The following is a 20,751-nucleotide window of genomic DNA, read 5'->3' as shown; positions in this document are numbered from 1 at the left end:
TACTTATATGTCACTCCTAATTTCCATCCTAAACAAAATCAATTTAAATGGTTCACCAATTGTTCACGCGGTAAAAAATAAACGGAATAATACATGAAAATTTTGAACCGTGAAAATAAAAGTGACTAAATAAAAAACATTTAAGGGAGGTACTTAACTAAAATAGAATTTAAATGTAAAAATTGACAAATCCAATTTTCTTTTTTCATTTCATTATTTTCTTTCTAATTTTTATTTAAAGAAGAAAAGAAAAGCCCTAAACCCTCTGTCTCTCTAGCACTCGTCTTCGCTTGCAGCGGACCAGAAACCCAGCAAGCATTTCTAGTTTCTACGAAGACATCAAAGTCAGAACCTCACTCCTCCGCTCTCAGCCCTCCCTCAGGTACCTTCTACAGTTCTACCATCTCCCACCTTCCATTGCTTTTGTTTAATCTGCTCATGATTAGTGCGATTTATTTAATTAATTAGCTTCTGAAAAGTTTCTGTGTAAGATGAAAAGGGTTCCTTTATCCTAACCCAAAATCTTGAATTGGGTCTACATCTTTGAAATAGCTTGAAATCTCATAGCTTTCTGAAAATTTCCCTCTGAAACCAAAACTTTTCATGAATCAAAATCAAATTGCTAGTCTTGCTTTCCTTTGGCCCTGTGGGAATGGAAAGATCTCAAAATGTCTGTCGAATTTTCGGTTTGACCGATACAGGACATGGCGGGCGGGACAGAGAGTTAGGAGGTTGAACTAAATTGCTTCCATGCCCCAACATGAAATAAAAAATATGGTGAAAGATGAATCGATATTTGATACGTGTCTTATTCGCAAGAATGCATCATAATGTTGCAGACATTTATGTCCTTGATTTTCCCATAGAATTAGTATATAAGGTAGATTGTTGAATACGTGAAGTGACTAGGTCTTGGCATAAACTAAGGTATGTTATTAGTGTTTTTCAAGATTTAGTATACTCTGATTGTATGGACAATGAGGTATGAAGCAACTTCAAAGTATGCATACGTCTCGAAGATAATTCTGACTCGTGATATTGTCTTCAACATGGAATAAAAGCACTGTTAATCAAGATTTAAATTTTTGAGTTCATTGTCCGGAGATAAATTCTTGGTTTCACCATTGTTTGCTTGGCTCTTGTTGAACTGGTATTGCTCCCGTCTCCTGAGCTTATTTCTTTGTTAATTTTTCATGTTTTAAGCATATTTGCTGGTTGGTTTTGGTTTATTTTATTGTGATAAAAGGTGAAGAAGATGCCATTGGGACTAATACTAGGGTTAGGAAGGGCATTTCGTCGAAAGCGAACATCATCACTTGACATTCTTTCCTCCAAACGTGCCCCTAGGGATTACTACAAGGGGAAGAATTGCAAGCCTACTGGTTTCCACACCCGGAAAGGTTTTCCCCTTTTGCTTTTTTGCAAATTTGACGATGTGCTCATTCAATTTTTAAGGTAAAAATTACTACTTGACATGTTTTTAAAATTGTCTAAATTTTTTCAGCTAAGTATGTCGTGCAGCAGGAGAAATTGCCTAACTATGTAGTCCCAGATTTAACCGACTTCAAGGTGAACATGTTTCTGTTTCTCTTACTTTGTTTCATTTTTTTCTCATTCTTTGGTAATATTCATCTTTAAGTTAGAGCTTCCGGTTGGAAGTTCACTGATACACTTTGCAGCTTCGTTGACACACTTCAACTATGCTATTTTAATAAATACATTCGACCTATAAGTGTACAATTTACTCCTCACTCTGATAAGTGCATACATGTAGTTCTAAATTACATTTTTCCGTTCTTGCATGCAGCTCAAACCATATGTATCTCAGTGCCCCAGAGAGGTCAAGACTACTCGGTCTGCTGAACCAACTAAATGAGCAAACCGAGTTGCTAGTGCTTGATCTTTACGTTTATTGTTCTAATTGTGAATTAAGTCGTTCCTGTTGATATATTTTCTAGTAGGGATCGATGTTGGACTGCGAAGAGGTTATACTCTTGTTTGGCATTGGCAGATTCATGCCATGGACGTGTTAAAAAGTAATAAACCTTTCTAGCATTGCCTTATATTGACTCAGCTAAAAGCTCACCGGACTAAGTTTCCATCACGAAGCCTGTGGTGACGGATTGACGTCAGAGGGTTAGCTGATTCATCTGTCACCATTTTGCTTCACATTAGACATGAGCCGACTCTAGCACAGGCCAGCGACTCATCGTGATAATCTCAGGCACTGATGTGCAGCTGATGTTACATTACATTAGCTCGTCTCATACAAACCTTTCCAAAGAACGACATACCAGAACAGGTACCGAAAGAAATTTGCATATAGGAACAAATAAAACATTTATTCGGAAAGAAGCTAATATCCGGTATCCTGCTAAGCCAACTTGAAAAAATTAGGTCGCCGGCAGAGAAGCTGTGACATTCACAGCTGTTTTCTTTTTTGATACAAATAGCAGAGTACACAGAAGAGCTGATAACGCAATTGCCCAACCAGAAAGCCTATCCCCTACAAAGTACTAATGCAAAACCTTTCACCTACTACATGTACTAAAACAAAGGCATAATCGTTCCGACTTCAAACCGGTATAAAATTTGCAAAAACTTGCGCTCTCATTGCAACCACGAAAATTTGGCTCGGTAGTGCAAAGAAAAGGGGAAGAAATATCTGTAAAGCATAAGGAATCATCCCGTCCAGAACCTGAGAAGGCCGAGTTATACCTTCATCAGTGTCGAACCATTGTGGGTGACAAGAGCCATCTCTTAACTCAAATATTCACCCAGACAAACAGAGAAACTCCTAACAACCACACCACTGAGTTTTTACTTCTTCCGGGGCCTGTTGTGTTTAACTTTAATTATTCTTCGGTGAGACTTGTCACCATCACCACCACTGGAGCCAACTGAGAAGCTTCCCCCTAACCCCTGATTCGCACCCAAACTACCAGAAGCCTGAAATGGGTTAGGGTTCTGTGGGTTGGTTTGGTTCTGTTGGCCTGCAAATTGGAAGGGACTTGCTGCTGGGGCTGTGGATGTACCTCCGAATACAGAGGCAGATTGTGAGTTTAAAATCGGCTGTTGACCAAACTGGAAATGTTGACCAAAACCTGGGGCTGTAGGTGTCGATGCCTGGTTAGTGTCTTCGGCCATACTGTCTTCCATATTCATTTGATCATTATTACCTGGGGAACCAAATGGAGATACAGGATTGGGGTTGCCAAATGGAGGCTGTGACGGGGCACTAGTAGGTGCGGTTGAAGTGAATGAGAACATGGAAGTTAAGGATGCACCATTGGATGACTGAAACAAAGATCCACTGTTGTTATTTGTAGAAGAAACCGTGGATCCTCCAAAAGTAATAGGCGCATTGATAGTAGTAGCAGCTGCAGACGAGGATCCTCCAAATACAGAAGGCACATTGATAGTAGTAGCAGCGGCAGACGAGGATCCTCCAAATACAGAAGGCACATTGTTAGTAGTAGCAGGGGCAGACGAGGATCCTCCAAATACAGAAGGCACATTGTTAGTAGTAGCAGCGGCAGTCGAGGATCCTCCAAATACAAAGGGCACACTGTTAGTGCTAGTAGTAGCAGCAATGGAGGATCCTCCAGATACAATAGGCGCACTGTTAGTAGCAGGAGCAACGGAGGATGCTACATAAGAAAGCCCACTTGACGAAGATGTAGAGTTGAAAGCAGTAGCAAATACAGGAGGTTTACCAGGTTGCCAACTGGCAGCAAATATGTTAGGGGCAGTGCTAGAGCTAATGGAGCTGGGCTCCAATGAGGAAGTAGAAGAACCAAGTGCAGTACCAGTTCCTGAACCAGGAAGTTTGGCAGTAGACGTTGGGCCAAAAATAGAACTTCCAATAGAGAAAGGTGTACTTCCCGCAAAGCTGTGTGACAGTGAGGATGCTGACGAACCAGGTTCAGTGGATGAATTCTGTGCAACAGATGCAATTCCGGTTCCAGTAGATGATGCCTGGGCAATAGAAGCAGATCCACTGCCAGTACCAAAAAGAGAGAACTGGAACTGGTTAGCAGCACCTGGAATGGCAGCAGATGTGCCAGCAAACGAAGTGCTGCTAAGATTACCAAGGCCTTTGTCTTGTGTGTTGTTGCCTCCAAATGTTTCCTTTTTCTTGCCTTCAAAAGATTCCAAAGGCGAATTTAGTGGAACTGACGTGACTGCAGTTGAAGCAGTAGGCAATTCAAATTTGACCGTAGGCGTGGTTGAAAATGAAGGTGCTTGAGCCAAGCTAAAACCGTTGCTACTGTTGGTGGTGACAGCAGTTGCAGCGATAACACTGTTTGTGTTGGCAGTGAGAGTCAGGCCACCCGATGAATTTGGACTTGTCAAATTACTGAATACTGAAGGAGCGGAGGAAGTGAATAGAGGTCTTGACCCATTATTCATATTTGAATTACTGGAAGGGGTGCCAAAGGAGACTATGCCTGTGGTTGATGGTGCAGATGGAGATGATACAGTAGTTTTAGGTATAACAAAAGAGTCTCCAGCATTTGAATTACTCTTACCAACAGCTTCACCTGGTCTTTGTGGTTGGACAACAGTTGTTGCACCAGATTCAGCAGCATGTACACTGCAGATGGAAACATAGACAAATAGATAAATTAAATAATAAACTTTTTGGCAATACATATAAAAATCAGAAAGTCACCCATACATGAATAGGGTTTCCACATGATACCACTGATTAAATATTTTTTTTTAGAAAAATACTACTTTAAGAAAACAAGAAAACAAGCTATTTTTTCGTTGTTTGTTGAATAGTTGTATCAATTACAACACAACACAGAAGCAACCCCTCAATCCCATTTCCAAACCTATCCACCCGCTCATTAATAATGATCAATCTGGTTGGGGACAAAAGTAAGAACTATGAAAGCTAACTGCCTTCACCACCAGCAAAGAAGGTTAAAGTTCTGAAAATACAGTCAATTACAATGGACAGTAGAATAATTCCTCACTGCCACACTTCAGTGAGCACTTTTAACAAACATTTACATGCAGTGTGCCTACACTGCATTAAGTTATACCACCCTCAAGGTCTTTGGATATACAAATATTCGGACCAAATGAAAGGCAATAAAGCAGTTTCATTCCATTTGTCCCTTCCGAAACTTGGTTTTTCTATACACTTAAATCTCCACCTATTTTTTTATGAAAGAAAACAATAAGAAAAATAAATAAATGCAACAGTCAAGAACCTCAACGATGCTTTTCATCAAAACATAAAGATTAAAATGAAACAAGCGATTTAATACACTGACCTGCTTGAGGTTTCAGGATTGGAGTGTGACAAAGTTACGTTAACAGATTCACCAACTGCAGGTGACGAAGTAAAAGCAGACTCGGGCAGTGCAACTTTGTCAACACTCTTAGAGCCAACAAACTCAAACAGAGAAGTAGCTGCATCTGAACCCTTAACTGAAGTAACATTACCCCCATAGTTAAAAGTGGGAAGACCAGCATGTGATTCTTTTGGGAGATCAACTATATCATATGTAAAGGATGGCTGAGTAGCTGCAACATTGGGCAAGCTGGATGAAGATACAAAAGGGGAAGCTGAAGTCTTCACGTCAGAGTAAACTGGAGTATTCTTGGTCGAAGTTGCCTCCGCCTTTCCTCTTGAATCGGATACAACCCCATTATAATCATCGTCATCATCCAGATCCAGAAAATCCTGCATACCATACGCAAAATGTTCAAATTAATTATTTTGAAGTCATATGAATATGCACAGAAAACCAAATATAATAATGAACATTAATGATTTTAATTTTCCTAAAATTTCAGATAATATCAAATCTAGAAAGAATTTGAATTGAAACTAATGGAATCAAAATTGAATTTGTAATTGAAATTTTAAATAAATTATTATTTAAATTTGTATTTATGTCTGTTATCAACATATGATAGGGTTTAAATACCATAAAATTATGACACCGGTTTAATCAATTTGATCATTGGCACTGAAGACCAAGACAGTCAAACGCTTATTATAAATGTTCATGAACTTCTAGCAAAACTAAACAGCTGGATAATCTTATGATTTCAAAGGTACAGCCCCTCAGTAGTAAATTTTACGATCAAATTGAAACCCAAACTAGTTATTTCAGGTCAAATTCCAGAGTAGTAGAAAGAATAAGCAAGATAATCAAGAACTTAGTTAGCAGAAATAATAGAGAGAAAAAAGCGCAACTAGACCTCATGTGCGCTCATCTTGAATGCCCGTTTCTTTTGTGGAGGATGAACAGAGTTTGATGCGGCAGATACTGTAGTTTTAACATTTTGCAAAATATCCTTCTTTTCTGTTGCAGAATCTGCTCCATTTAGTATAGTTGAACTGTCAGAAAGAGCACCAATCGTAAGTGGGCCATTTTCTCTAACCTTATCCTTCTTTTGAGAGGTGAAGTCTCGAGCATCTGGTATCACGTGATAAGCGGAAACATCCAACTTAGAATTACAATTATTATTATTATTATCATTATTAAGTGCATTGTCCAAAAATTTTGATGAATCCACATGATCCAGGCTTTTCAGAGCCTGACCGTGTAGCATTGATGGTGAAAGCTTAGTTGGCGATTTGTCTCTCACAATATGTAGAATGGACTCAGATGATTTCTCTTTTGGAGAGACCAACTTATCAAGTTGCTCAAGTATTTTGGAAGCCATTTCACTGGACTTTGAGGGAACAGTAGAGAAACTTGTACTAGGACCTGCATTGTCTCCATTTTCTGATAATGCTTTGTGCTTAGGTTCACCCAATGATAGTGGCTTCCACAAGTTTTGAGCAGACTCAGAACTTATTGTGGCCCCAAGAATTGTAGTGCTTGATACTGGTGAGCTCAAGCCTTTAGAAGAAAGAAGATTAGGTTTTTGACGAATTCTGCGAATAGGACCAACAGATCCTATGTCACTGTCTAGGACTGAAAATCTGCGCTTCAAGGCCTACAAATAAAAACAAACAATTCCAATGACATGAATCTGGAGGTTCTAATCACAAATAAAAAGTAGCATTTGATAATCATCAGATATCATACCCCTTGTTTAGATCCAGAAGGCTGGCTGTGCTCCCATACAGACTGAGATGATGATGCACCACCATAAGCATTAAATGTAGACCCAGCACCCTGAATACAAGCAAATACAACATAAGAGCCGGAAACGGTAAACATATGTATTTTTGTTAAAAGAAATGCTTGTATTAAGATCAAGAAACCAACAAAGAGGCTGGTCAAGAAGACCAACCCAGAACACAGCAAACAAACAAAAATTGGAAAATGAAGACATAGAAAACACCCAGCACAATCAGCTGAGAAAACACCTAAAAGACTTTAAGAGGATAGCTGCTTTCTGGTCTTGCATAAGCACAAAGAGAAAGATTCCCTGAACTATGAGGAAAAGGACAGAGAGGGAGAGAGATTCTTTTTTTTCTTTTTCTTTTTATGGTATACAAAGATCCTTCTATTTCTCTCCATCCAAATGACCCAAATTGCTGCATGGAACATACAACCCACATGACCTTGGCTTCTTATCCTTCCAAAGCAAAGCATGACATTCATCAAGAGAAAGAATTTTTGGGATTACACAAGTAAATATAAGTAAACATTCAAAACGTGAAGGGGATCTGCATTGTCTTTTCTTCTACCAAAAAATCCCCAAACCTGCTTTGGGGAATCAGATGTGAAATTGGGGTCTTTGGGAGGCAGGAAACTCTAGCAAATGGCTATAGGTACCTTGAACAATTTAATCTTACCCCACGTTGGAACAAACCAAAGGCCTAATCACTCAACTAAACCAATATTATTGAAAACTATATTCTCAGATCAAACAAACCTTGAAAGTACTCGTCGTGTGAACTCGAGAGTATGGCGTTCGAGCCATGCTGTATATAGCAGACCTACCTCGAGATCTAGGGGTCACAAAACCATTTTGTGGAGCCCACTCACTGCCAGAATTCCTTGGCACAAGTGACATCATTGGCGATTTTGAAGGAAATGGTACACTGCTCAAAATAGGTGAATCTTCATGGTGTGTTTGACTACACAAACCTAACATTGATGGAGATACTTTTGAAGGCCTACTGCCCATGTAAGCTTTTGCGAGCTCTGCAGGAGAAGCAACATCTTCATCAAGGACCTGAAGACATTTTAACCACTAAATGTGAAAAAAGAGTTAAAAGTAAATATGACATCCAAACTACCGTTTCACAAATAGTTAAAATTAAAGAGTAGCAAGCACAAGACCGCAGCCTTCACAACCCAATGAGTCAAAGTATATGAATGGAAAGTAAGTTATCATACACTTGTACTAACAACAGGGTTTGAAGCAAGGCGGCTATCAATCCCATTTTTGTCCAGCAATGGAGTTTTAGGAAATTCCTCCTTTCTGTCATGAGGAGCCGCCGATTTTGAAGGTATTCCTTCAGACCTTATCTCAAGATTCTCAATTGGCATGTCAACAGTTCTTGAATGCAACAGCTCTGTCAATCGATCAATTTCAGATCTGTAGAGGTAATTAACATTCAACACCAAGATAAGCACATGTTACAAAAAAAAAAAAAGTTCTAAGCCCCAGAAGTGCCATGGGTGAAATCATAAATGCACAAGTCTTACACCAAACCCATTCATCAATTCCATTCAAATCACACAGACACTCCCCCTCTCTCTCTAAAACATCATTCCCGTTCATCAATACTACTTGGTTGTAATAACACTAAGTATATAACAACTTGACTCGACCAAAATTGAATTATGTATATAGCAACTTGCCTGGTAAAGGTTTTCTGCTCTAAAATTTGCTCAAGATCAGTGAGCTTGCCTCCGTCATCAGTAGTACTTGGATGACTTGGATCAGAACATTGATCAATTCTGCCTCTTAGCACTCCAGAAAGATCCTTTACAGCATACATTTACATACAAGATATTGTCAAAATATGATATCAAAACCATAAAAATAAAATGATTAAAAATCTATGAAATGAATTTAACTGAAAATTGTTCTACTTGAAAATATATAATAACATCCCACCATAACTCAATCAAATTGAGCAAGTAAAAAACGTGGATGTATGAAACATGGACTACTACTCTTATACCAAAGAGTAAAAATGTGAATAAATGGTTTATTAAGGATACCAAGTTTATAAGGGCTATTAGTAGTTCCTTAATAATGTCCTCTAACCTAACTTTGGTAGTGTATAAAGCCAAGAAGTGCACTTGCAGGAAACTTGAGATATCCCCTTAACCCTAAAAATTATTCTAAAACGCACTCAACATAGAGGAAAATCAGGGTACCAAATATTTCCCATTTACCTAAATTTCGAGTCTAAACAATGGGAGGGAAAAAAAAAAGTTCACTATGCTTGTAAGTTATAATACTCAAACACGGACAAAGAAAGATCCAAGTGTCATATACTGCTTAAAAATCATAGCTCCAAAAAGAAACGATGCAATCTCATCTAAAAACAGGACGTTTAATAAAACAATTAGAATATAGCTTACTCCCAATCACTAAGGGCAATGCCCTATCAGTGAAAAAAATACAATTATCCAACACACTTAAACTTACCATTGTAACTTCTTCTTTCTCCTTCATATTTGCTTCATGATTTACCCCTGATAAAGTAATAGAACATTAAATTTGTGAGTAGTTGGTAAAGAAACCAATAAAACAGTCACAGTCTTGAGCTCGGATGAGAAAGCAGATACGAAAGTTTTTTATTTTTTCGAAAAGGGCTAAGAAGAAATTTCACAATGGCTAATCATCATTTTTTTTCTTTTATAAAAAATGAGGACATCTATAACAAGTACAAGGAATACAAGATAACATGGACATAGATGCAACAACTGTGAGAGTAAATTAGTTTAACAATTCCCTTGCATTCAAGAAACAAAGGAGCCACCAACCAACTGAAGTGTAAAGTCCATTGACCACTGAAAAGGGTGCATTCTTTGAAGAAAAAGATACGAATGATTTTTTTTTTTTAAATTTGAAAAATTAATAAGGATGATACAGTACACAAATAAAGTGAAACAGTAATTAAGAAAAAGATCATCAGGGGATTTCAGAAAAGATATCAGAGACTGTATCAATGCAAAAGATGACCTACTATCAATCAAGCTCACTCTTACAAGTACTTCTTAATCCTACCAATTTACAAGCTAAAACACAAAAACTAAACCAGAAGTGAATACAAGGGGGAGCAAGGAATCTCTGTCTTCCTCCTACCAAAAATAAAGGATCCAAATGTCTTCCTAATAGTGTAACTGTGCATGTATTATTTGGAATTCAGAAGACCAACTTGAATTTTGGATTCCTTCGATTGCAATTTCAAACATCTTTCATTAAACATGAATGAATTTCCAGTTTTTTCTTAAAGCACCACAATTATTGTAATAAAAACAATGAATTCGAAATCTTTATAAACCTAGCTCCAAATCAATAAAAAATTTCAAGGAAATTAACCTCATTTCATTCCGCAGAACAAAAACTGACCCCAAACTCAACCCCCACAAACTGACCCATATGATAAATTCCTAAAAACAATGAAATAAAATAAGGAAAAACATAACAAAAGGCGTCCCAAGTAACGAAACGTCGAAACCCCAACTCCCCATTAAATGATTAAACCCAAACAAAATGCCCGCAAAACTAAGAAACCCCTGGAATAGTAAACAAAGGTAGTCAGGAAAGCAGCAAAGCCGAACCTGTCGAAGGCGACAGAGGCGGAGGAAGGCGTTTCCGAAAGACGGAGGAGAAAAGGCGGTGGGCGCTGTTAGAGATAAGACGGTGAGCCGGATCGACGAGTTTCGAGAGCCAGCCATCGTTGGCGGCGCTAGGGTTTCGTAAAGTCGTTGGTGGCCGATCGTAAGGTGTCGCTTGGGTAGTCCGTCGAAACGGCGTCTTCCGGAACTTTCCACCAGCACCCAATCCTTCGAATGCCTGCTTCTGCTTCTCTTCCCGCGCGGGCGACGCCATGAGAGAGAGGAGAGAGAAAGAGCACTAGGGTTCAAAATTTTGTGGGGGGTTAGAGAGAGAAAGGGATGGGATAGCAAAGTAGGGTTTTTAATTGCACCGCCCAAGAGTGTGGAAATGAAAGGGGTCAATTTGATATTTAGCAAAATACGTTGGGGACACGGAGAGAAGTGACAGAAATATTGGGAATGAGAATTTTTTTTTTTTTTTTATTGGAATTTTTTTTTTCGACCAGATGGAACGGTAAATTTTATTTACTTATATTCTTTTAACAAGGAACATAAATTATTTGACTGTATTATTCGAGAAGTAAATTCATATTAAATACCAAATTGAATATAAATTTTAGGAAGTTTTAATGAAAAGGACATAACTAAACTTTTCTTAACAAAAAAAAATTACCTAATAATTTTATTTAATGAAAAAGACTTAAAATTAATGAGAAACAACAACAACTAAGTCTTATCTTACTAAGCATCATTGCACTAGATTTTACACCAAATCTTCCTTTAGTTTTAATGTAACATCCCACATTGACTAACAGAGAGGGGGTGATGTGTTTTATATGTACATACCCACCTCCATATAGCACGAGGTCTTTTGGAAACTCACTAACTTCGAATTTCATTGAAACTCCAAAGTTAAGTAATTTTGGACGAGAGCAATCCCAGGATGGATGACCCACTAGGAAGTTCTCGTCTAAGTTCCCAGAATCAAAATTATGAAGACGTTGCCGAGGCCCAAAGCAGATAATATCGTGTTACGACAGAGCTGAGTATGAGATGTGACATTCAAGTCCTTCATCTATTTAGTTATTAATATTTAATGAAATAACTTGAAATTTGATGAAAATGACAAAATTTTAATATAATAAGAATAAAAATATCATACTTCTCTCCTCCTTCACCTATCACTATCATCTCATCTCTCTTCTTTTCACCCATCGCCATCATCTCTCTCTTCTCTCCTTCTTATGTCCCTCCTTCCTCTTTTTTCTTTTTTATATTTTGTGATTTATAAAATTTACAAATTAGTCATATTTTTCAAGGCATAATACGATAAAATTTTATCACATGCCAAAATTCAACAAAACTATTATCTTAATACAAAACAAAACACTTAAATAGATTTTATTAATAAGAAATATTGTTTCATAAACATTATATTTTCTATAAACAATGATCACTATTTTATAGAAAACAGTGTCATTATTTTTAAAAACAATTGTAGATGGTGACAGTATTTCTAAAAACGACCACACAATTCTTAGAAAATAGTCACCATTTCTAGATAGTGACAATATTTTTAGAAATGAAGACATTATTTCTAGAAATTGTCAATATTTTTAGAAACAGTGGTCACAATTTCTAGATAGTGGCACTATTTCTAGAAGTGGTGGCACTGTTTTAGAAAAATAACTTACGAAATTATACTATTTTAAAAACGTTAACAACCAGTTAAGTGTTCTTCATGGTTAAAATGTCTCATTATTTTTTTATGAAGCTTGTGACCCTAAATGAGGGCTGGTAGCTTTATATGTGTATACTATTTTAAATTTGTAAGTGACATATTTAATTGTATTGCAGTCATTGTTTTAGAGAATATAGAGTAGAGTTTAAAGTGTGGACCTCAAGGTTTATTGATGGAGGCGCTTTTTGTAATAAGATAGAGCTTTTTTGTAAGAAGAACAAAAAGGGCCAAAGAGAGGGGAAAGAGAGAGGACTGTGGGGTTTTCTTGTAAAAATGACTAATAATTTGGAAAAAAAATGGTACAGGAAAGAGAGACATGTGGGGTCCGTAACCTTTTTGTAAGATTAAGACAACAAATTGCGAAAACAAAAGTTCATAAACAATGAGGGATAATGCAAGGAATATTAAATTTGGAGATAAAATTTTATAAATTAAATGATATAAAAATTAGTAATTTAATTATTATTTAAGTATTGATTAACGTGTTTATCTTTATTGATAACACATTATTTAATTTGCAAATTTAATTTATTTAGCATTATCCAAAAAACGTACGTAAAAGTAGTTATAAAGTGGGGCCGAGTTGGCGTGTGCCTCGCACTTGCCCTTGGTTTGTTTTTCTTTTATTTCTCTTGTTCTTAACATTAAATAAAGTTATTAAGTTGTTTTTTGTTAAGTTTGAAGTTTTCATTATTTTTTTTTTTTAAGTTTAGAAGTTTTAATGAAAAGGGTTTCTGTCACATCCCGGCCCAGGCCCCACCACATCCCAGAATTGACTCCACTGTAGCACGATCTCGACGTCTTCGTCGACACACATCCGCCCAGGGATTGACTCTGATACCAAATTGTCTTATCCCGGCCCAGGCCCCGACCACATCCTGGGCTCAACTCCACTGTAGCACAATATTGTCCACTTTGGGCCCCGACCACGTCCACACGGTTTTGTTTCTGGGAACTCATACGAAAACTTCCCAGTGGGTCTCCCATCATGGGATCGCTCTACTTGCTTAAGTTCGGAGTTCCGATGGAACCCGAAGCCAGTGAGCTCCCAAAAGGCCTCGTGCTAGGTAGAGATGGTGATATACATATAAGACTAACATGATCCACTCCCCTGGGCGATGTGGGATATTACACTTTCTCCTAACTCTTTATAAACAAAAAATCATTTAATAACTTTATTTAATGAAAAGAGCTTAAACTTAATGAAAAAGACTTAAATTTTAATGAAAAGATAAAAGTTATAATTAAAAAGTAAAAAATGAATAAAAACTTACTCGCGAGACCCTGCGCGTCCATCACACTCATTCTCTCCCCTCTATATCACTATTTCTTAAACTGAACATTGATTATTTCTGAAACTGAATGTGGATATTGCACTAATTTTTAAACCGACTATTTCTGAAACTGATCAAGGGTACTATTTTTTAAACTAGACATGGATTAGCATGCGCCTTGCACGGGCTTTTGGTTCTATGTTTTTTTTTTTTTTAACCCTTTGTATCTTCACATAATTTCTAAAATTTTAAATTTACTACTAAATATCAATTAAAATAATTTAAGGCAGTATAGTAATCATCCTAGTTTTCATTTGGAGTCATGGTACATTTCACTTCTTTACTTTCCCTTGTGTTTACTAACACATATGGAATCACAAAAAGTGTGAAGTTCCCCTTAAAATTGGTAATCAAACACCTAGAAATCAGGAATCAGATCAACCAGCTCCTAGTTGATTTGATTATATTTCCTTACTTTTCATATTATCTAGTACTATCGTTGTTAAGTAAACATGGAATCAATACTCCTACTATAATTCTAAAAAAATTATTTAACAACTTCAATGAGAATTTGGATTCTAATTCTCCTTAATCCAATTCCTCCAATTCTAAGTACAGATTAGTAAACAAACTATAATTTTCTAAAAACCTAAAACACAAATTTGAAGGCTTAGACAACATTGTTTGCTAAAAGCGTTTGTACGTGTCAAACTCACCATCTACATAAATAGAACATAAGGTCTCTCATTTTTAGCAAAAATGATTACCAATAAACTATAGTACTGTCTAAATGTTTATCATAGCTTGTTTTTAATTAACACACTTTGGAGTCATATTCATTTGGAATTTTATTTTAACAGTTTCTAGAGTTTACTTCTTTTTTTCTTTTTTTATTTTCAAAGTTTCTATAGTTTACCAAATTTTAAGACTTAGAAGTTTAAGGGCTAAAGTGAAGCAATTCAAAATTCAGATTGACTCTCCAGTTTTGGAAGTTGAAAATTATACCCACAAAAATATGTAGCTCCGTTCTATCTATAGGCTTGTGTGTGTGTATATAAGCAGCGTTCTATTAAGAAATAGTATCAAAAAAAAAAATATATATATATATATATTTGAGTTAATGGGTGATTGTTCATCCATTTAACAAGTCCACATGGGCAATGTGAGAAGACTACAAAAATATGTAGCTCCGTTCTATCTATAGGCTTGTGTGTGTGTATATAAGCAGCGTTCTATTAAGAAATAGTATCAAAATATATATATATATATATATATATTTGAGTTAATGGGTGATTGTTCATGCATTTAACAAGTCCACATGGGCAATGTGAGAAGACTACAAAAATATGTAGCTCCGTTCTATCTATAGGCTTGTGTGTGTGTATATAAGCAGCGTTCTATTAAGAAATAGTATCAAAATATATATATATATATATATATATATATATATTTGAGTTAATGGTTGATTGTTCATCCATTTAACAAGTCCACATGGGCAATGTGAGAAGACTTGTGTGTGTATAAACGATGATTATCGGTATACATGCTTACTCATAAAATTTAAATAAATGATTATAAATATTAATTGCGGTTACAAATGAATATTTGTTTACCTGTTTATTTTAATATATGCATGTGTGTGTGTATATCTGCCAAATGACTAGGGGTGGAAAAAAATTCCGAAAATCCCGATCCCAAACCAAAAATTTCCCAAACCGAAATTCCCGAAATTTTCGGGATGCTATCCCAAACCGATCCCAAAATTTCGGTATGGAATTCGGGATTGGCTTCTCGATATTTCGGGAATCCCATACCGAACCGAAAATATATAATATTAATTATTATATATATATATTTATACATATATATATATATTATTCTTTTATAATTGATGCTAGTAGTTTCTAATTCATGGCTCTACAACCTGGAATGCCCTACACCTTGCATATTTTTCTTGTTCTGTTTGATATTCATGTGGATTTTATTATTGCTGCTGCCATGGCTGATGATTTCAGAAGGCTTGATTCTTTTGTCTCTTAACAGATTGCAAAAAGGGTTTAATTAATTTGAATTTTGACTATAATAAAAACAGGCAGGCATGCCAGTGTTCAATTAAATGGTAGTGTGAATGAAATGAAATTCCTAGTTCATGAATGTGTTCTTGAATTATATATTTGAAGAACAATTCATAATTTCATATTTCAATTTGGGATTCCCGATTTGTCCCAAAATCCCGAAAATATTTCGGGATTCCCGAAATTTGGGATTCCCGAAAATTTGGTTTGGGATTGGTCTTCAAATTTCCGTCCCGAAAAATTTTAGTTTGGGATTCGGGATATTAGTTTCGGTATGGTATCCCATACCGAGGTATCCCATACCGAACCACCCCTACAAATGACTCATTGACTGACGCAAGGAAGCTCTCTCCAAGTCAAGAAGCAATTAATAATTTAGGAATACTTCAAGTTTGTTATCAATCTGATTATTTGATTTGTAAGAAAATAAGGCAGATTGTCTACCTTCCTGTTTGGATATTCTTCCCATCCCCTTTTATTTGTGCGATCACGGTTAAGTTACATCTACATTTTATATTCCGATTGCTTTTTGTCTTATAATCTCTATATAAAAAATCAATATAAAATGTTGACGTGACTTAATCACGACCGCATAAAATAGGAGGGGATGAAAAGGACACTCAAACAGGAGAGCAGACAATCTGCCTTCGTAAGAAAAATTCATGTATGTTGCCTGCGGATTGTCTTGAATGCTTGTCCGATGTCTTGAATGCTTGGGTTTGTTCGGTGTTTGATTGAACTTGATTGAACAATTATTTAGATTCAATGCATGTGTAAGAAAGAAATTATATATATACTAAAAGAGTAACATTTGATTTAATTCCCACTGTGTCCTTTTAGACTCAGTTCACTGTTCATTCTACAGTGATCTGCCAATTTTGTCCCTACTTGGTTTTGTTTATTTCTTTTTTGCCACTGATAAAATATCCCTTCTGTTTTTCTACCTTGCTTTGGTATTGAATGGGCAAATTTACAAATCTGCCCTTAGCTGCTTGTTAGGTTTTGGTGCTGCTGAAGGAAAATTTGTGAAAAACGTGTTCATTTAAGCAACATTCAAATAGCATGCAATTAACAATTAAAGGCGGAATCATGCTTGTATGCACTTAAAACAAAACATTTACCCATGAAATTCAAAGCCTAGTAGATAGGTGAACCAAGACTCAACTCAAAACAAAGTGAGTTGAGAAATCAATACATTTGTAGATTCCTCTTTGCATAAGCAAAGGCTAATCACCCAAAGAGAGGGCCTTCATTCCTTGCATCTTAGATCCATGGATTTGGATGGATGAAAAGGTTTCTCCAAGTTCCCAAAATTGAGAACCTCTAAGTCTCCACACCAAGGTAAGATTGAAGAAGAAATGAGTGACCTTGAGGAAGTAAGATTGCTAGATGTTATCCTCAAGGTGGCCGGCCATTTCTAGAGAGAAAGGAGAGTTTGTGTTTCTTCAATTTCTCCAAAAACAACCCATTATGAATTTTGACTATTAAGTCACATTTATACCTTAATTCATTTGAGTGGCAAACTTGTAAATAAGTCCAAAACCCACTCTTTCTCTAAATGGCCGGCCTTAGGGATTTATTGGGCTATTTGGGCCTTTGTGAATCATTATTCATTAAGTTGTCATACAACTTAAGTCAATGGACTTGACGTTCGAAGCCCATTGGGCCTTAAGGTCCAAAACTATCCCGAGGTCTTTTAACGAACTTATTCGTTTGATTAATAATCATATTAATTAATCTTTGTCATAAATAATTAAACCATTTAATTATTCTTACTCATCTCCGTTGAATCTTCAATCTCTACCTTACACGGTGTACGATCCATTAGGTTCCTTTTAGCGAGGCAGTGGGCGATTCAAACTCTTTCAAATCGATTGTGAATTGAAACTTACTTTCAATTCTCCCGTTAGTGATAATACACTTTTAGGGCTTCCACAAACCATGGTTGACGCCTAGCAGCATGTCATGGTTACCCAAGCTAATCAGAAGAGGTGAAGAACCTATTCAGTTTTAGGATTACAAATGCAATACGGTCTTTCTCTAATACAATACTCTTGACCACATTGTTTGGTTTGATAGTTTATTCATGTCTACTATCCAATGTGAATCTTGTACTTATATGATTACCTTGAATGTGATCTGGAACGCATTCCAACATCTTATTCATACTCTGGCCAGATATTCTAAATCATATCATAGAGTATTCTCCCTCAAACAGTTTGAAGGTTAGAGATCCCTTGTTGCGTATTCACTTGCCTCCATGGCTAAGTGGCTTAACCCCAACGATGTCGTGGACACCCTGATAGAGTGACTTTGACATAATCAAAGATTAAGGACCTAACCACAAGACAACTGTGATGCCTCAGGTCAAAAGACTAATTTGCATTATCCCAACCATGAGTTCTCATGTGACATGAATATGAGAACTCTTCGTTGATCGTGTTCAGTGAACTCATTCTCTATTGAGCACTTACGTACTTGTCTTGATGTCACACACACCAATGATCGAGACTAGTCACTCTCCCTGAGAGAAGACATAGCACGTACTGATCTTAACGGACTGTCAATGCCCAATTGACAATCCTATGATCAGGAACGTTTAGGATGTGTCAACGAAAGAATGGTCTCATGAATCTAACTTCTTTAGATCGCATTCTTCCAATCACATATTCCTTGGACTTATCGTTTAAGCATATAACATTTATATTAGACGGCTCAAACAATAATCTTTGCCCTTTACATTTAAACTACATTAGTTTGAAATGAACTACATTAGTTTGAAATGTCCATAAAGTATCATCATATGATTGGTTTTAGGGCACATTTCCAACAGCTGCCGCATCATAAGAGATATTGTGACATCCCACATCGCCTAGGAGAGTGATCCTTATATGTATATTCTCATCTCTACCTAGCACGAGGCCTTTTGGGAGCTCACTGGCTTCGGGTTCCATAGGAACTCCGAAGTTAAGTGTGAAGGGGGCTAGAGCAATCCCATGATGGGTGACCCATTGGGAAGTTGCTCATGAGTTCCCAAAAACAAAACCGTGAGGGCGTGATTGGGGCCAAAGCGGACAATATCGTGCTACGGTGGTAGAGCGGGCTCTGGAAGTGATCCGCCCCGGGCCGGGATTTGGTATCAGAGCCTAACCCTGGTCGTGTGTGTGCCGACGAAGACGTCGGGCCGCTAAGGGGGGTGGATTGTGACATCCCACATCGCCTAGGGGAGTGATCCTTATATGTATATTCCCATCTCTACCTAGCACGAGGCATTTTGGGAGCTCACTGGCTTCGGGTTCCATAGGAACTTCGAAGTTAAGCGAGTAGTGCGCGAGAGCATTCCCAGAATAGGTGATCCATCGGGAAGTTCTCGTGTGAGTTTCCAGAAACAAAACCGTGAGGGTGTAGTCGGGGCCCAAAGAGGACAATATCGTGCTATGGTGGTGGAGCGGGCCCGGAAGTGGTGCCACTCGGACCGGGATGTGACAGATATTATCGTGGCAATTTTTACCAGCGTGTTCCATTTGCTTCTGGAATCTTTTCATTTCTCTTTGCCTCATAAGCCTAGAACCAGAACATCCCCTTTCAAAATGCATGAACCACAACACGATCTCTCTCAAAAACTGCGAACCATTACATGAATCTAGTCTCGATTTGAGTAAAAATTTTATACCCAGAAGGTTGGGTTTCTTGGTGAGTTCTCCGGCCTATTTGGGGCTTCTTTCTGTTTTTTTTTTCCTGGGTAATCTGCAATCTTTTCTGGGTTGATCCCTTGGTCGAAATCTTTCTTATGGAAAAAGTAGTGCTAGTGGGTTAGGTATGAGGTTTTTCATCCATCTCCAGATTCTTTAATTTGTTTTTGTTGTAGAGTATGATTCTCCGACTCCGGTAATTCAAGATAGTTCCTTTGCAATTTCAAAGTTGATCGCAAAATTCTTGAGGAGATCTTCCACAAGCAGTAAGCATAACGTTAAAGGGTCATTCTTCTTTCATACACAATCTTTTATAAGAGCATTACATCTTTAATGCGTGTGTACATTGAAGGATCATTCTTTTAATTTTCTCTTTTTCTTCACTGAAAAAATCCCTAATTTGGTTGTTTTTTTTTAAAGAGTAACGTCTAAGGATGATTTGGAGCCGGGAAAAAATCCCTAATTTTCTCTGCTTCTTGAGATCAACGTGACTTCCTCGACTATTTTTACTGAGGTTTCTCGCTTCAAATCGGTGTGTTATAGCTCCGTTCGAATTCGTATATAAAAAGTAGTGAATTATTTGTTGTTTGTAGGTCAAATGGATTTTTTTTTTCTGTGGTATTTATTCGAATATTTTGGGTTTGTTGGGTTTTGCTGCCCTGACCTTGCTGATGATGAGTGGTCATGTAAGGTTATTAAAACTTTTTAAATTTTTGGGTTTTGCAGTAATTAATTAAAGATTTGATAAAGACATTATTTATTTCATGGAATTCCTTTTAAACATTAGAATTTGTTTTGTCTCACATTTGACGATTTGGTTGTTGAGCAGCAATGCATTGATGGTAACTCTCATATATAAACAGATCAGAAAAGTTGGGTTCACAAAGTAACACGGTAACTCTCACATATAACATATATGTGCTGAGATTAAATGTTGTAAGTACTTTTTAATTTTCAAGTTGTTAAAAGAAACATGTAGACAGATAAAAAGAGGGATGAAAGGTTAAAAAAAAAAAAAATGATAAACGGATTAAAAAATGGGTAAACGGTTACGGTTACGGTTAAATGGATAACTGTGGGGTATGGTTAATTGTTTATAAATGGTTATGGGTATGTGTATAACCGTTTAGGCAATTATCCAACAGATAAACGGTTATATAGGTATAAGTATAAACGGTTATAAGTATATAACCGCAGTTACCCGACCACTATAACCATTGCCTATCTTATATGACATCAAAG

At 36.8% G+C, this 20,751-nt stretch overlaps 2 protein-coding genes across 2 annotated transcripts; one reads left to right on the top strand and one right to left on the bottom strand.

Annotated features, from left to right (window-relative positions):
* Window positions 1-223: 223 nt before the first annotated feature.
* On the top strand, window positions 224-2,063 carry LOC103933600 (39S ribosomal protein L41, mitochondrial-like). The gene is made up of 4 exons (XM_009343289.3): window positions 224-382; window positions 1,247-1,400; window positions 1,505-1,569; window positions 1,808-2,063. Exons 2-4 carry the CDS (start codon window positions 1,256-1,258, stop codon window positions 1,874-1,876), a joined length of 279 nt encoding a protein of 92 aa, XP_009341564.2. The 5' UTR covers window positions 224-382; window positions 1,247-1,255; the 3' UTR covers window positions 1,877-2,063.
* A 260-nt stretch (window positions 2,064-2,323) lies between these two features.
* Window positions 2,324-11,118, bottom strand: LOC103947160 (nuclear pore complex protein NUP1-like). The gene is made up of 9 exons (XM_048572717.1): window positions 10,731-11,118; window positions 9,592-9,638; window positions 8,793-8,917; window positions 8,325-8,526; window positions 7,858-8,160; window positions 7,062-7,151; window positions 6,226-6,969; window positions 5,289-5,701; window positions 2,324-4,597 (listed from the first exon to the last, which is right to left on the bottom strand). Exons 1-9 carry the CDS (start codon window positions 10,999-11,001, stop codon window positions 2,821-2,823), a joined length of 3,972 nt encoding a protein of 1,323 aa, XP_048428674.1. The 5' UTR covers window positions 11,002-11,118; the 3' UTR covers window positions 2,324-2,820.
* Between the last annotated feature and the right edge of the window lie 9,633 nt (window positions 11,119-20,751).

This window comes from the organism of the source record quoted next, unplaced genomic scaffold (genome assembly GCF_019419815.1).
Source record: "Pyrus x bretschneideri cultivar Hongxiangsu unplaced genomic scaffold, Pyrus_bretschneideri_v1 Contig62, whole genome shotgun sequence".
NCBI classification, from domain to species: domain Eukaryota; kingdom Viridiplantae; phylum Streptophyta; class Magnoliopsida; order Rosales; family Rosaceae; genus Pyrus; species Pyrus x bretschneideri.
This window is presented reverse-complemented; position numbering and strand designations above follow the sequence as displayed.